General features: G+C 48.6%; 5 protein-coding genes across 5 annotated transcripts; 4 read left to right on the forward strand and 1 right to left on the reverse strand.

Annotated features, from left to right (window-relative positions):
• Positions 1–709: 709 nt before the first annotated feature.
• AO090003000546 (TBP family protein) lies at positions 710–1694 on the forward strand (the record flags this gene model as incomplete). Its single annotated transcript, XM_001819663.3, has 4 exons — positions 710–981; positions 1047–1134; positions 1208–1622; positions 1678–1694. 4 exons carry the CDS (start codon positions 710–712, stop codon positions 1692–1694), a joined length of 792 nt encoding a protein of 263 aa, XP_001819715.1.
• An 824-nt stretch (positions 1695–2518) lies between these two features.
• Positions 2519–4032, reverse strand: AO090003000547 (NAD(P)/FAD-dependent oxidoreductase; the record flags this gene model as incomplete). Its single annotated transcript, XM_001819664.1, has 3 exons — positions 2519–2801; positions 2858–3845; positions 3984–4032. 3 exons carry the CDS (start codon positions 4030–4032, stop codon positions 2519–2521), a joined length of 1320 nt encoding a protein of 439 aa, XP_001819716.1.
• An 825-nt stretch (positions 4033–4857) lies between these two features.
• Positions 4858–5667, forward strand: AO090003000548 (class I SAM-dependent methyltransferase; the record flags this gene model as incomplete). The annotated part of the gene is made up of 1 exon (XM_001819665.3): positions 4858–5667. One exon carries the CDS (start codon positions 4858–4860, stop codon positions 5665–5667), a length of 810 nt encoding a protein of 269 aa, XP_001819717.3.
• A 3808-nt stretch (positions 5668–9475) lies between these two features.
• AO090003000550 (uncharacterized protein) lies at positions 9476–11098 on the forward strand (the record flags this gene model as incomplete). Its single annotated transcript, XM_023234932.1, has 3 exons — positions 9476–9900; positions 9970–10605; positions 10918–11098. The coding sequence occupies 3 exons, from the start codon at positions 9476–9478 to the stop codon at positions 11096–11098; spliced, it is 1242 nt and encodes a 413-aa protein (XP_023090000.1).
• Positions 11099–12318: 1220 nt separating this feature from the next.
• AO090003000551 (Zn(II)2Cys6 transcription factor) lies at positions 12319–15148 on the forward strand (the record flags this gene model as incomplete). The annotated part of the gene is made up of 5 exons (XM_023234933.1): positions 12319–12692; positions 12752–12881; positions 12928–13523; positions 13575–13649; positions 13744–15148. The coding sequence occupies 5 exons, from the start codon at positions 12319–12321 to the stop codon at positions 15146–15148; spliced, it is 2580 nt and encodes an 859-aa protein (XP_023090001.1).
• Positions 15149–15242: the final 94 nt, after the last annotated feature.

Raw genomic sequence — 15242 nt, forward strand, 5'->3', positions numbered from 1 at the left:
AATTCCAGAAAAGGAAAAGAAAGCAAAAAAAAAAAAAGAGTTTTCGTTGTTTGCCTTGTTTGCCCCCAAAAAAAGCGCATATCCTTTCTTGTGTCCACTCCCTTCGCGTTGCTGTCGATACCTCTTTCCCCATCATAGTTGTGACAGTTGCGTTGCCCTGTTGAGTTAATATCCTAGAAAACACTTGACTGTGCTTTTCTAGTTCCCTTCCCTACTCTACATCACTTTTGATACTTGACTTCCTGGTCAGGTATCACTTCTCCCTTGCTGTCTATCAACATCTCTTGCTGGAGGTCTTACTTGACTTGATCCTGAGCTCAGTCACGTTTCGCTTCTACACGAAGCGTTTTACTGTGATCAAAAACAAGGCAACTTTGCTGTCGGGGAGACATTGAGTTGTCCATCTCCACAAAGGGTATGTTTTCTTGCTTTCCCTCTTGCAAAAATTTTTTCTGCCTTCTTTGACCGCATCTTGCCTCACTTTGCGGTCATGTGGTGTTGTTGCTAGACCGACTTGTCGCATACATCTTGTGTATATCTTCACTCAATATATTGCTACCCTTGGATCATACTTCCTACCTGTCTCCTCTCTCTCTCTGGAGTCGCACGTTGACTGACTGTCCTTCGGGAACAGACTGCCAATCCAAGCTCTCGTATTCAATCAGTTTTTGGCTGGTCTACAGCTCGAGTATCATCTACTCACGTCGCAATGGATTCTCTCACGACCCATCCCTCCACCGCGCAGCAGGCCCGGGCCTTCACTTCTCCTGCCTCCCTGTCCTTTCCCGGTGGTGCCGGTGACTTGACGCCGCCTTCCGATAAAGACGGAAATATGGCGATGAACCTTCAGGGTGTAAACGGACATGTGAACGGTCAGCAGCAGGGAGGAAATGCCACCAACGGCAACGGGGTGACACCCGCTACTCCTGTTGCAACTCCGGGTGCCAACACTCCGGGGAGTGGCATTGTGCCTACGTTGCAGTGAGTATACTCTTGCTGTCTCTTCTGGTATACCAGAATGCTGAACAAGGATCTTCTTTCTTAAGAAACATTGTCGCTACTGTAAATCTTGACTGTCGCCTGGATTTGAAAACTATTGCGCTCCACGCAAGAAATGCGGAGTACAATCCAAAGGTATTGCATTCCACACCTCCCTGAGTTTTGATTATCAGGGCATAGTGTGGCTGAACTGCTCTTCTCTCCTTAGCGTTTCGCGGCCGTGATCATGCGTATTCGTGAACCCAAAACCACCGCTTTGATCTTCGCCTCGGGCAAGATGGTTGTCACTGGTGCCAAGTCCGAGGATGACTCGAAGCTGGCATCCAGGAAGTATGCGCGTATCATCCAAAAGCTCGGATTCAATGCCAAGTTCACGGATTTCAAGATCCAGAACATTGTGGGCTCCTGTGACATCAAGTTCCCCATTCGCCTGGAAGGTTTGGCTAGTCGCCATCACAACTTCAGTTCTTATGAACCTGAGTTGTTCCCTGGTCTCATCTACCGTATGATGAAGCCCAAGATCGTGCTTTTGATCTTCGTCAGTGGCAAGATTGTATTGACCGGCGCCAAGGTCCGTGAAGAGATCTACCAGGCGTTCGAACTGATCTACCCTGTGCTTTCTGGTACAGTACCATATTCCCACTGCGTTGGTAACATTCTTGCTAACTATTCGAAAAGATTTCCGCAAAGTCTAAGAAGACTAATGTCGGTGCTCGCTTGCATAGGGGTCACCCTTTAAGCCCTTCGGCTTTTCGCACCCATGTATTAACATTTGCTCTTTTTCGTGTTGTCTCTTTTCTTGCTCCGCGAGATTGTATCATGAACCAGGCAGGACGTTTCACGTTGGCTTGGTCGTTGCCTTTGAACTCGCATATCACGATTCCTATGCTAGCATTTCTACGGCGTTCTAGCGATTCGGTCTGTTTCTGGTCGTCTGTTTCAACAAACTAAAGTCTTTTACAATTAGAAGTCGCACACCGCAGATTCAAGGGGGCGGTACTGTGCGCTGGTCGATGGTTGCTCCCTCTTAATTACTTGTTTTGCGTTCTTTGCCTATCGGCTGCTAACCCTTTCATCTTGACCCTGTCTGCATGGAAGTGGTTCTTTGAGCCCTATTTGTTTTCACGACTCTTGCAGAAGATGACGGATCAGATAGGAAGAAAAATTACTGCAATATTCCTCTAGACCTTTGAACGAAAGTGGACGAATGCACTGGCTGGTTGGTGAATCAGGCAATGAACCTGGTTTTTTGTGGCACGATTTTTTTTTTTTAATTTTACTCGATAGCCTCTGGACCAAATGGAGTGAAAACCATGCAAACGCGTTCCTACTAATCACGTAGACAGCGCTGTTGTATATATAGATCACGCACCGTCCTTGCAGCCTTATTGCGGGAATGAACAGATCGGTATCCTTCTTACATTTCGAAACTGTTTTAAGTTAGACAGTTTTATTGGGCTTTTTTATACAAGGTATATCTACAGGGGTATATCTTATGTGCAGTTTTAGTACCACCCAATTACAGGACGCCCTTCCGCTGTGCTTTCTTGGTTTTGGCCAGCTCGTCCATCAGCCGCAAGCCCTTCGGACCAGACCGGCTTCCATCACCTTCAAACTCGCCCTCTACAGCCGCCGGCCATTTCCAAATCTCGCTCAGCTCCGGCTCAAGTTTCCCTTCCATGGCATCGACGATCTTGTCCCCGAGCACCGGGAGGAACTTGTACCCGTGCCCACTGCCACCCGTAGCGAGGAAGAGATTCGAATGGTCGGGATGATAAGTGATGATGAAGTGACCTTCGGGTCTGGTTTTTTGTTAGCTTTCCCGCGTTCCCACTATGAGTTTCTAGAGTCGACTTACGTGTCTGTGTACCAGCAGACTCGAGTGTGGATGAAGGGCCGGTCACCCATGCTAGGTAGCAGATTTCTCAAGGCGGATCTCAGAGCTTCTTCGCCTTCTAGCGGAACTGGGACCCCGGGTTCCGGCAAACTGACTTGCATCGTTTCTCCCTCGACACCGGGAACAGGCACATTCTTGGGATTGATATAGCCGTAGGCGTGACGAGCGATCTTCAACAGGTTTTTGCGGGGCGGGATGATGAAGAAACCTGTCGCGAAGTTGAGGATAGTAGGCATGTGCTCCAGTCGCCGCTGCTCCTCGTCGGAGATCTGGACGAACGCAACCGCCTGGCCTGTTGAGAGGGCCCGGCCGCGGAGGTCGACGAGCTTACCCGTCCAAGCACCCGTCGCAAGAACGACCAGATCGGCCGTGAGGGAGGATCCATCTTCCAAGAGAACACCAGTCACCTTGCGCTGAGAGGCACCGGCAGATTGGTCTGCATAGAGGAGGCTCTTGACTTCCCCCGTTTTGAAGGTGACCTTGCCCTCGGTGTCGAGAAGCTTCTTTGCATATCGAACTCCGGCTTCGGCGTCCGACCAGCCTGAACCCCAATTCACGTAGCCACCCGCCACATTCAATTCCTCCCCGTAGGCGTGCGCCACCCGCAGAACGTCTTTTTTGGATGGCAGTAGCTCGACATCGTTTCCTAGCTCCTTAACGTTGTTGTAGCTCTTCCTGGCGTATTCTTTGCCATTGGTGTTTCCTTCTGGGTAGACGAGAAGTAGTCCGCTCTGGATATATCGGTTATCTTCGGCGCCCCATTCGGTGTTACGCCAGCGCTCAATAGCTGCGTCTGCGAGTTTCGTGTAAACAGGGTGCGAGTAGTCAGCGCGAACGATGCGTGAGGCGTCAACTGAGGAGCCTTCAGGGTTGGGGATTATAGGCGACGCCTCTAGAACGGTCACTTCGCTTGTTGGATGCCTCCGGGAAAGTGAGAGGGCGGTGGATACTGTGTGGTTGGAAAGAGAATCAGTGACCGTGAAATCCCAATGGTAGTATGTTAGGAGCCAATGGCATTGCGCTTGTGTAAAATTCAAGAACAAAAAGCAAGATTAGGGAATACCAGCTCAGTGTGTCCATCACTCACATCCGAAGACACCTCCACCTACGATGAGGATTTTGGGTGGTAAAGCCATGTCTGATACCGTTGTACTGGAATGATCTCTTTGAGAAAAGAACTACTCCGTTGCACCTTTTCTTGCAAAATGGATACAGAAACAGAAAGGTGCGGAGAGAGACGTCTGGGGAACCTTTAAAAAAATAGTGGCTCCATGTTCGGAGCGATATAGGAGCACCGTGGACCAAAGATTTAGTTGCCGATATGACAATTGATAGGCTCCTATCGTTCTTAGCTTAGCTCTTTTTTTTTCTTTTTTTTTTTTGGTTCTCGGCCGCAACTCCCGATTCAACCAACTCAATACACCCTTGTTGGTCGACTAATACCCCGGGAAATCATATGTTGATAACTTGATATACCCTAATAGTATCAAATATGCATTGACTATCATGTGTTGAACGGTGATTTTGTTTGTTATTAAATAGACTCTCAACTGGACGTTTGTCAACTTTTTCCGAGAAAGGATATATATCGGCCCGAGGATCTTCAAAACTACGGCAATTGAATGAACATCGTATGATTATCACATCCGACGCCCTTTAATCTCTCAGCATGAGCGCGTCTCGAGTAGGCCGGGCCGCGCTAAAGGCCAAAGTGCCTGTAACCGGTCCTAAAAGGACCGGCAGTAAGATTCCAGTTGATGGTTCTGGGTCAGTATATGATGCTCCCTTCAATCGCTGTGAGCCGTGCAGCATACTTCCGGGAACAATCGCCCTCTCCCTGGTAGATGTATAAGAAAGCTAGTTTATCTAACCGTCTCAACAGCAAGAAGCCGCCAGCAGCATCGCGGTTGCCGAAGCGGGCTAACCCACATCTCCTGAATCTCCAAGAGACACAACCCCGCATGTCTCCCAAAGTGATGACCATTCTAGGGGTCGGTGTCCTCGGCATGAGCACATACTGTGGATATCTATACGCCTCCTACAGACGGGAAGTGACCCATGCACAGTCTATGGACGTGCCTAGGGATGTATCGGATCGATACAATCAGACAGCTAGGAGCTTTGACGCAGATGTCGAGATGTCTGAGAAGCTAATGCGAATGGGGAAGAAGCGGCGAGATCTTGTCCAGAAGGCCCGTGGGAATGTGCTCGAGGTGAGCTGTGGCACAGGTCGAAATCTGGAATATTACGAACTTGGACAGCAGAGAAAGCCCAATGAGCGGGGACAAGTAGAGCTTCGGGGATGCCGCTCTGTTACGTTCGTCGATCTCAGCCCACAGATGGTGGAGATCGCGCGAGGGAAGTTCCAGAAGTTGCATCCCGATTTCAAGGATGTCAACTTCCGGGCACAGGATGTAAAGGAGGTTGCTCCTCCGACGACTGGGGATAAGCGGGCTTATTATGATACGATCGTGCAGACCATGGGATTATGTTCAATGCCAGACCCCGTTGGCGCTCTTCGTCATCTGGGGTCTATCACTGAGCCGGAAAAGGGACAGATTCTGCTTTTGGAGCACGGCCGGTCGCACTATGACTGGCTGAATCGTATCCTAGACAATCTTGCTCCCGCCCATGCGGACCGCCATGGATGTTGGTGGAACCGGGATATTGGAGCGATTGTTCGGGAGAGTGGTCTGGAAGTTGTGGAGGAGAAACGGTGGCATTTTGGAACTACATGGAAATACGTGCTGAAACCAGCACGTGGTAATTAGAGGTCAGGTGTAGGTAATCTTGTACATTAACCATCCTGTAATATATACAGCATGGGTGTAACCCAGCAAACAATCTAGAGAACTCTAGAGATGTGACTACGTTTCGGTTTCGATATACGCACACTATATTGCACATATAGATTTCACTCTTAAGTTGATCCTATTCCATGTAAATAAGCTCGGTTCGATATAAGGGTTTGCGATCAGCCACGTGAGTTCATTGATTTCTTGTCAAGTCATCTGATATTCTTATACTGGAACTATAGCCATAAGATTGCGGCAAGGTGACGAAAGAGAGCAGAATAGCCTCATGCAATAATGGCCGTGCATTGAAACCATTACAGCAAATGCAGTTAGTAGTCGGGTAGATGCAAATACTACGTAAATCGATCTTATTGTCTACAATTTGCGAAGTCCTACGCAAAATGGAATCACGAAAACGGCGAACATCGTGCCCTCTTTCCCGAGTTGGGAAGATATACTATCTGCACTCAGTAAGCGAAGATGGCGATCGCCTCGGAAACTAGATTACGAACTGAAACCGGTGTAGAATCTCAGATGAGGTCAAGATGGCGTTATGCACATGCGGGGTAACAGTTGTACCTCCATCTTGTTATGTATGTATGTATGTATGTATGTATGTACGCCACCTATAGATATCTGTCATGTACCTGTTCCTGGAGTTTTGGAAAAGCCCCTCGCAGAAATACCCCCAGCATTATCGGGTCGGAGAAAAGACGGACAACCAGTCTGGGTTGTAATGCATCATTTAAGGTTTATCAACCATGTCACCACTGTCTATAGTAGAAGGTATAAACTTTTGAGCTAGGTTTCTACTTCTGTCGTAGGGCATCTTGGAAAGTTTTTGGGTTGTATTTGCGACTTAGTCGTTGGGTTGAATATAATCTATTTCCCACAGTCCGTCGTAGCGTGTCGAGCTGGACGACAAGACTAGAGACGTGTAGATCTATCATAAGCTGAAGAGTCTGCCGTGTCGCTGTAAGATGCATGATAAACTGCACATTATTCCGTCTGGGAGGGTGGGGGAGATGAATAATAGGTATGGACGCGTACCGCTGCTATGTATGTACTCGTAGTACGTACATATGTACTCTATACGGAGTATCGCGATAATAAAGAAAGTCGACTGGCCAATTCATTCCATCTTCACCCCCCCTTTATCTATCACCTTGAAACAAAGGATTGAGTTGTGGAGTAGGGATACCCCAAACCAAGTTATGCGACCCTGGATGTCACAGGAGGGACGGACCCCTTTCCCCGGCAACACAAGGTTGATTGATATCCGGGTTGGGAATGTTCCCATCCAACTTTAGTAGTATGTGTACGGATGGAGTATGTGCTCTGAGTATAGCCCTACAGGTACTAGTGCGAGGGATAGTGGACAGAGGCACTCTGTGCAGCACTCTTCTGGAGGACACACAGATCCATGATTTCGAAGCGTTGACTCGCGTCATGGGTAGATTGATCCCTTGCATGTGGGTGATACATCACACATCCCCATCTATGTATGTACTCCGTACATAGTACTGGCTACATGTATGCATGGGCGAATACCCGCAGTTTCATCGCTTGGATCAGCCAGTGTATGATGCTTTCGATCTATGGTAAGTGACGGATGGACGAGTCAACACAGCCTTACCGTGGCATCTTCCACTTGGGCGCAGTGGCGAGCTATTACTGGATTTAGATTCATTCCAATTTCCATTTCCATTTTTCTCAACGTCTCCATTTTCTTTAGTGGGCAAACTAACATAGCGCCGCCTTTGGTCCATCCGATTGGATTCCTTCCAAATCTTCTAGACGGCTCGGTATTTACTCCACTCAAGTCGATTTGATTTGCCGCTGCTTCCCAAACGGTGGCGCTAGGGATGAGATTCCATGGAACCCGCTCTTTCAAAGGTGGGTACCTTTTTTATGCTGCGATTGGCCTCGTTTTGCTCTTAGGTTCCATCCCATCCAAGTTAGTGCATAAACCGGTGCATGAATCTATACTATGAACGGCTTTAGACGTTCAACCCTAGGCTTCTTCGTTCCTAGACTGACCAGTTTACGCTTTCCTTGTTTTTGAAAAATTTTTTTTTATTCATTGTCATTATTATTAATTTTTGTTTTTTTGTTATTCAGTTCTCTATCCAAAATCCACCCGCCTCTCTCAAACTAGGGCGGCGTGGATGGTGTACCATGGAATATATTCAGCTATGATGTACTTACCCGTAGACGATGCAGCTGTTCCCTTTGTTCTAGCTAATGATTGTATTGCTGAATGTCCCCATCCAAGGCTGAGACACAGTCCTGATAGATGTATCGTAATTTCTTTGTTGGTATGTTATACCTACCTACCTACTCCATATACAAGTACGTACTCTGGTTAAATCGGAAGGAAGTCACCGGGAAACTAAGGCAATGACGGATTAAAAATGCGGTGTCCAGATGTCGGTGAGGAAAGCCTGAAAGTCAGTCCACGAGACGGTGTAAGGACGGCATTTAGACTGAAGGTCAGAGCTTGAGACTAAAAGTTCTCTCAATCTATACAATGGTCGATTGTTTGTTGCTCTCAATGCGGAAGACCTGCGCAGCAACCAGGTCGAGGACGACTAAGTTACCCGAATTGCCTTCTTGACTATGGTTGTTAGGGCTCCACGGCGCATACTCCATCAGAGCGTCCATGCAGAACCTCAGTTGATCACCGTCTCCCCGCGGCCAATCAGCACGGATAATAAAACATCCCGGTCGTCATAGACACATGGTGCGCCCCACAGTACTTTTTTTGCCCCTTCATTCGGCCGCATTGAATCCATCTATCCATTTTGGGCCCGACGTATGGTACCCGTATGTCTCTCGGTATGCAAACACACACGCGCGCACTTGCTTTAGAGCCATGATAGTCCAACATTCGGCGGTGAAGGTGGGTTGCGATGCATTGTTTTTGTTTTTGTCAACATAGAGGGGTAAAATGGGGGAGGAGATAAAGAGGAAGATCTGTTGAAGGAGGAAAATCCAAAACAACCAAGAAATTTTTCTTCTCATTCCGGCATTCCTGAAAAAGAGCAGCAAGTGCCCCATTGGGTTATTCTAGCCAATAAACGCCACGGTAAAGCACCCGCTTTTCATAAATTTTTTTTTTCTTTTTTTTTTTTTTTTTCCCTTTTTGCTCCTAGCCTCCAGACCTCCCACCCTCAAAAAAAAAAAAAAAAAAAAAAAAAAAAAAAAAAAAAAAAAGAAAGGTAAGGTGAAGATCCAGAAAATTATCCACAACCAAACGGCGATTCCTTCAAAGCTGTGGAATCCTATTCATTACTATTACTATTATTTTTTGATCATTTTTCTGGGTCTGCGCATGTCTCTTGCTCCATCAGGTCCCTAACTCTGGCCAACGAACTGCACGGTGATTATCCTATTCTTCCCGTACACCCGGTCGGGAGGTATTCTTCTCACAGCATCATTATCACCGCCATCCATCATCTCCCTTTCCACTTCCTCTTCGCCCCCCATCGCCATACTTCCCTGTACTTCTTTCATCTCACACTCACACACTCTCTTCCTTCCCCCCTCATCCCCTCCCCCTTTGTGTTACTAGTGCCTCTTATTCTTATTCTACAACTATTATTATTATTATTAGTATCCTAGTTGTGTTGTTACTATATCTTTTTGTCCTTTTGTGTGTTTAGTTGGGTTGTACTTCTCTGCTATTATTATTATTATTATTGTTTGTCTTATCTAGAACTCCTATCTTCGTCCCGAGTGTATCCTACAACCTTCCTACCAAAAGTTCACTCCTTCACAAACCATGCCTTATAATACTCGTCGAAAGTCACTGTCACTTCCGTCGCTAGGGATTCATCTCCCTAGTGCCTCCCGCCGATCCCCGTCGGCCTCGAAATCGCCACACGCGACCGACGAGCAACTGCCTCCCTCCAAGAAAGTAAAGAGGTCGCACGACTCGTCTTCACTATCTCCAGAGCCTACCTCGGTGTCGATATCGACTACGAAGGAGCAGTTGCCTGTACGTTCGCTTGGTCGGCGCGGGGCGTTTGAACAAACGCCACCCCCATCGCCTATTGATGGAAATGTCGCGCCCAAGATCGATACGGAGGGTATCAACGATGATATTGTGGTCGGCGTGATCGAGCAGTTGGAGAAGACAGGCAATCGTCCGCATTTGGTCAAAGAGCTCGCAGCCGTCCTAGTGACGCTCAATGAGAATGTCGCAAAGTACGTTTGTAGTGCCACCCTCCCCTGTCGTGCGCTTGATGTGAATACTAATCGTTCAATGTGCTACAGCTCCGCCAATCCCGCCGCGCTCCTTTCTTCTCGGTTGAGCACATACATGAAGCGTCCGTGGACAGCGCTCGCACCGTGTCCTCTGGCGAAGGAGCTTATTCCAGTTCACCCTCGCAAAGTGTATTATTATTTGACAACGCTACCTCGCCAACCTCTTCCTGAGAACTCGGACGATATCATTATCCCGGGTGTAGAGGGAAAGAACGTCACTCCCAGCGTGTCCAGCGCTGACCTGGACGAGGAAGACGCGTTGGCGCGGGAACGATCGCGCCTCAGCCCAAGCCCCGAGGTGGATCTGTCCCCCCCGGACTTTGAGGAAGAGAATATTGATCTGGATGCTCGCGATGATAGCGTGGCTAGACAATGTGCGACTGATTTCGACCATCAGCATGCGCGCCTCATGCACTCGAACCGGGCCGCTTCTCCTCCGTTGGAGGGTGACGAGAAGGAATTCACTCAGACTGCCAGTGCTGTTCGCGAGCGGGCCTCAGAGCAAAAAGCAAGCCAGCTCGAAAAGGCCAAAGGACCCTTCTCGGCCCTTTCGGAGGGGCTTAGCGAACTGGATGATGGGGCCATGAGCATCGCTGGAACTCCTGTTGAAGATAGTCCGCTCTCGTCCATTAATGGGGACCGCATGTCCGATAGCCCGGATGAAGACTACTTCTCCCATGGAGGCTTTATGGAACAGCCTTCCCTACAGGAGCAGTTGCAACAACAGCAAGACCTCGATGAGGCAGCCGCTGTTGCTCTGTTTGGCACTTCTCCCTCCCCATCCCTCACGTCCGTGGCCTCTTCACTCTCGTCTGGCACGAGTGTGGCTTCGGACGACGGTCTGGATGTCGAGGCGAACCCCGACAGTGTGGCAAGCGCACCGCAGATCAGTCTTCCCGAAGACCTCATCATCACACCTGTCTCGGCAATGAAACGGTCCATTGACATGCTCAACAGTGGGGTTCCAGATCTTGATATGAAGATGTCGGATCTGGTTGAACAGGACAGTAAGATGTCTCTGGCCCCCAGGACCATGGCAGACACAGATGTTGAGATGGTCTTCGAATCCTGGAGAGACTTGCAAAATCCTGAGAGTGTCGATGTCCATGAGCTCGATGAGATGTTCGGAGAGATCTGAGCTGAGGATGCGACGTAATCTACGCGCATACCGCAATCGATAGACCTGGGGCGCTTGGATTTGCTTTTTCTCTAGACTTTCACGCCTGGTTCGGAATTTTGTTCATCTCCACTCTCGCCTCGTTGCTGTTATGCCTTGGCTCTACAACTTTCTGCTCCGACTTACCTATCTTTCTCTTACTCTAATCCTGTACAGCTTCATCTGATAATGCTTCTTCCTGAATTTCGTTTCACCTTTCTTGGCCATTGGGCCTTTTTTTTACCTGTACATATATTGTTGCTCTGTTCTGCTTTCTTTTTCTTGCTTGCATGTCTCTCTATCTCTGTTACTTTAATATCCCCTGACTGGTTTGGGTGTACTTGTTTCGTCGTTCTATTGCGGGGGTGGATTGCCATTTTTTACTAGTCGGCGCGATGGAAAACAAAAGAAGAGGCCAATGATGTTGCCAACGGCCGGAGAAACGTCTCAAAGGATTAAAAAAAAGGAAAAGAAAAGGAAGGGAAGCCGGAAATTTATGCCTGATGCCTTGATGTACATTTAGCGCTTGTGGCTCACCATATATATTATATATACGATAGTATTCTCTCCATCTCGCCATCAGACAGTAGTAAGTTACTACTCGTAGTGTTGTATAATAAGCACATACCTTCGGGTAGGGCTTGCGCAAAGGAAAATGCATAGAAGGGCCACCTACGTGGTGAATGTCGTCATCGATGGGGTTTGATCTAATCGGGACGCGGTATCGTGAAAACTGACAGGTGATTGGAAGATACCCCTTAGACCAAGTACTCACTCTGCCCCGCCTTTCGCATCAATCAATTCCTCCATCTTCCATCATACTACGAATTGTCCTGTTCCTCGAGAGATCCCCGTCACCATGATATTTCCTTTCTTTACTTGGTAAACCAGGTGAAGTGTTGAGTAGTGCGGACAGAGAGGATCGGTTCCTGTACGACAATCATCCTCGATCTCCCATTCGTCTTTTTTTTTTTTTCTATGCACCATGGTCATCTACTGGTCCGAACGCTCGTCTTATAGTCGATTTAAGCCTTGAATTCAAAGCCATTGTCCAACAAAACCGCAGAACGAGAAGACGTTGCCAATCGCGCGAACCACATTGTTATCCAGGCACATTGGACCGCTATCTGCCGTGGTAGTCTTGATCCATTGATCCGGTCCGCGTTGTGGCGACGCTCTCCGCCAAATCTCAAAACTCCGACATGGACGCACCTTCCAATCACCCTCAGCGAGGTGACGACAGCTCGCAGAGTGAAATCCCCCCCCAGCACTCTTTCGATACTCAAAATGAAGTTATGATCGCCTCGAAGCCTCCAGCCTCGCATACTTCGCAACTGTTGAATGTACCTCCCCGGAGCAGCTTACCCGGCAAGAAGCAATATAAGAATGCGAAAGTGGCCATCCCGCGGCAGAGAACGAGTGTCGTTCCTGGTTACAGTCGACGTGTGCCTCTTGCCTGCGAATCCTGTCGGGGGCGGAAGACTAAGTGTAGTGGCGACACGCCGGTTTGCAGACAGTGCAAAGAATTGAGGGTGACTTGTAAGTATCCGGCATCATGGAGGGAACGAACCAAAGGGTATGTTGACTACCAATGTCTTCTTCTCTTCGGTCATTGACGACTGACTTCGATATTAGGCAATTGGACAGTCTCTCGACAAAGGCCGAAGCGTATGAGAAGCTCTTGAGAGACATTGGGAATATTGTCGATGGCAGGACTGCAGAACAAATTAGAGTCACTCTGGATAAGGTCTGTGCGCTTTGCCATGTTTTCTTTGTCTACATTCCTGCATCCAACCCTGACACTCATATAGTATTCTGGTTCGGGTGGCGAGCGGGCTTCTACTGGCTCGCAATCCAGCTCAGCTACGCCGCAGGATAAAGACAGCTACCTTGAAGAAATGAGCTCCTCCTCTTCTATTGGATCCCTAGACGCCATCGACCGCGTGGAAGAGGATGTAAATCGAACTCCGAATTCTCGAGCTACAGGTTACATGGGGAAGAATTCAGAGGTTACCTGGATGCAGAGATTGCGAATGGAGACAGAACAACGCCTCCGGAAAGAACCAGGGCCCTATGAAGCTGAGCCCGAGGGAGAATTCGCCCTACACTCGATGAACTATCATTTGGACGATCTAGATGTCTCGGTTCCTGGCCCTGTGCAGGTGTATTGGATCCCTCCTCGCCCTTTGGCAGACAAGTTATTTGAAGACTACTTGGAAACGGTGCACCCGTTTTATCCTATCATCAGCCGTACACTGTTCCGCGCCCAATACAGAACCTTCTTTGACAGTACTGCTCGGCCTGGCGATAAATGGCTGGCCATCCTTAACTTGATATTCGCGATCTCCGCCAAACATGCTCATTTAACGCAGGCACCGTGGCGTGGCGATGACAACGATCATTTAGTGTATTTGACTCGGGCCAGGATTCTTAGCATGAATGGTGATGCTCTTTTTAGCCATCCCGATCTTCAGCAAGTGCAGGTCGAGGGCTTGGTTGCTTTTTATCTTATGGCATCAGACCAAATCAACCGGTGTGTATCTTTCCTCATCCTTTTCTTTTCTTCCCCTTTCACCGTGCGGGTGATGTGAGGCTTGACTTGAGCGTTCTTCTGATGGTTTGATTAGAGCTTGGAAGATCACCGCGTTGGCTGTTCGTTCGGCAATCTCACTCGGGTTGAATATGAAGAACACAAGCGAAAGCACGCCTGGTATCTCAAAGGAGGCGCGATATAGGGTCTGGTGGTGTGTCTATACTTTTGAACATATGCTTGGGATCATGACGGGCAGAGTTTCTTGCATCACGGATGGGATATGTACAACACCGTTGCCTCTACCGTTCGAGGAAGACCAACTCCGAGAGCCAGCTGCGGCTAAGCTTCTCAACGATCAAGACCTTCGCCAGGAGCTGGTGGAATCGGCTTTGGCAAGCACCCTCGTTCGCCACATGCCCTCAAATCCCACGGGAGGTAAGGAGGCTCGACATACAGACAAACTGCGTGACGCTGCTTGGCTGAAGAGTCAACCCGCCAGTAAGACGCTTATATTTCTGTATTATGTGGACCTGGCAGTTGTCGCTCAGGAAATCGTCAACCGGGTGTATTCGCTGGACTGTGCCATGGTACCTTGGAGGCACATCGAGAACCGCATTGGGGAGCTTCGATCCCGAATTGACATATGGTACACCAACCTTCCGGAGGCTTTGGACTTCACCCGGCGGGACGACCAAGGTACGGATATGCTTCGTGGAAAGCTTTTCTTGGCGTTCCACTACTACAGTGCTCGAATCACCTTGGGGCGTCCGTGCCTGTGTCGCCGCGATGCTCGGCACACTAGCCCTCAGCAAAAACCCTCTTTTAGCCATGAAATGGCAGAGATAACTCTAAATTCTGCACGGCAGATGCTGGACTTGATTCCAGACGAACCTAACGCTGTCCAACTCTACCATGTTTGTCCTTGGTGGTGCGTTCTGCACTATCTCATGCAGACGGCTACAGTTCTCCTGCTCGAGTTGTCGTTCGGTTGCATTCATATGCCAGCCGAAGAGAGAGGTATTTTTGAAGCGTCAAAAAAAGCCATACGCTGGCTTTTTGCCATGTCCGAATGTAGTCTCCCAGCACGGCGTGCATGGGAACTGTGTGACAGTAACCTTCGACGAATCGCCATCGGCATGGATTATGACTTAAGTGACCTTCCAGCCCTAAATTTTAACCCAACCTCGCACGTCCATATGGCCTCAAATACTGGTGGTAATGCTGGTATGGGTGTATCTGTCAGCCAGACAGCGCCGCCTATGCCTATTTTCTACGACACAGTTGGAGGCCCAAACCAACATCCGGTTCAGACTCAATACCATTATGACCAGAACCAACAAGCGTACTCTGGAGTGCCAGCACTTGATCCGATTTCGACGACCCTTGCACTTTCTGCTTCTGGAACTGATGCCTTTTTCCCTTACGACCCCATCAGTGGGGAGTTTATTCGCTCCTTCTTCCCCATTCCCAATGAAGAGGAGCCATGGGAACAAAATTAACATGTTCTCAAAATTCTTCAATTCTCTGTACAAAATAACTTTTGCTATAACTACTACTAACGTCCGTTGTTAGGAGTTTGCTTATCTGTGTTTT

The sequence above is a fragment of the Aspergillus oryzae genome, chromosome 2, assembly GCF_000184455.2.
Source record: "Aspergillus oryzae RIB40 DNA, chromosome 2".
NCBI lineage: Eukaryota > Fungi > Ascomycota > Eurotiomycetes > Eurotiales > Aspergillaceae > Aspergillus > Aspergillus oryzae.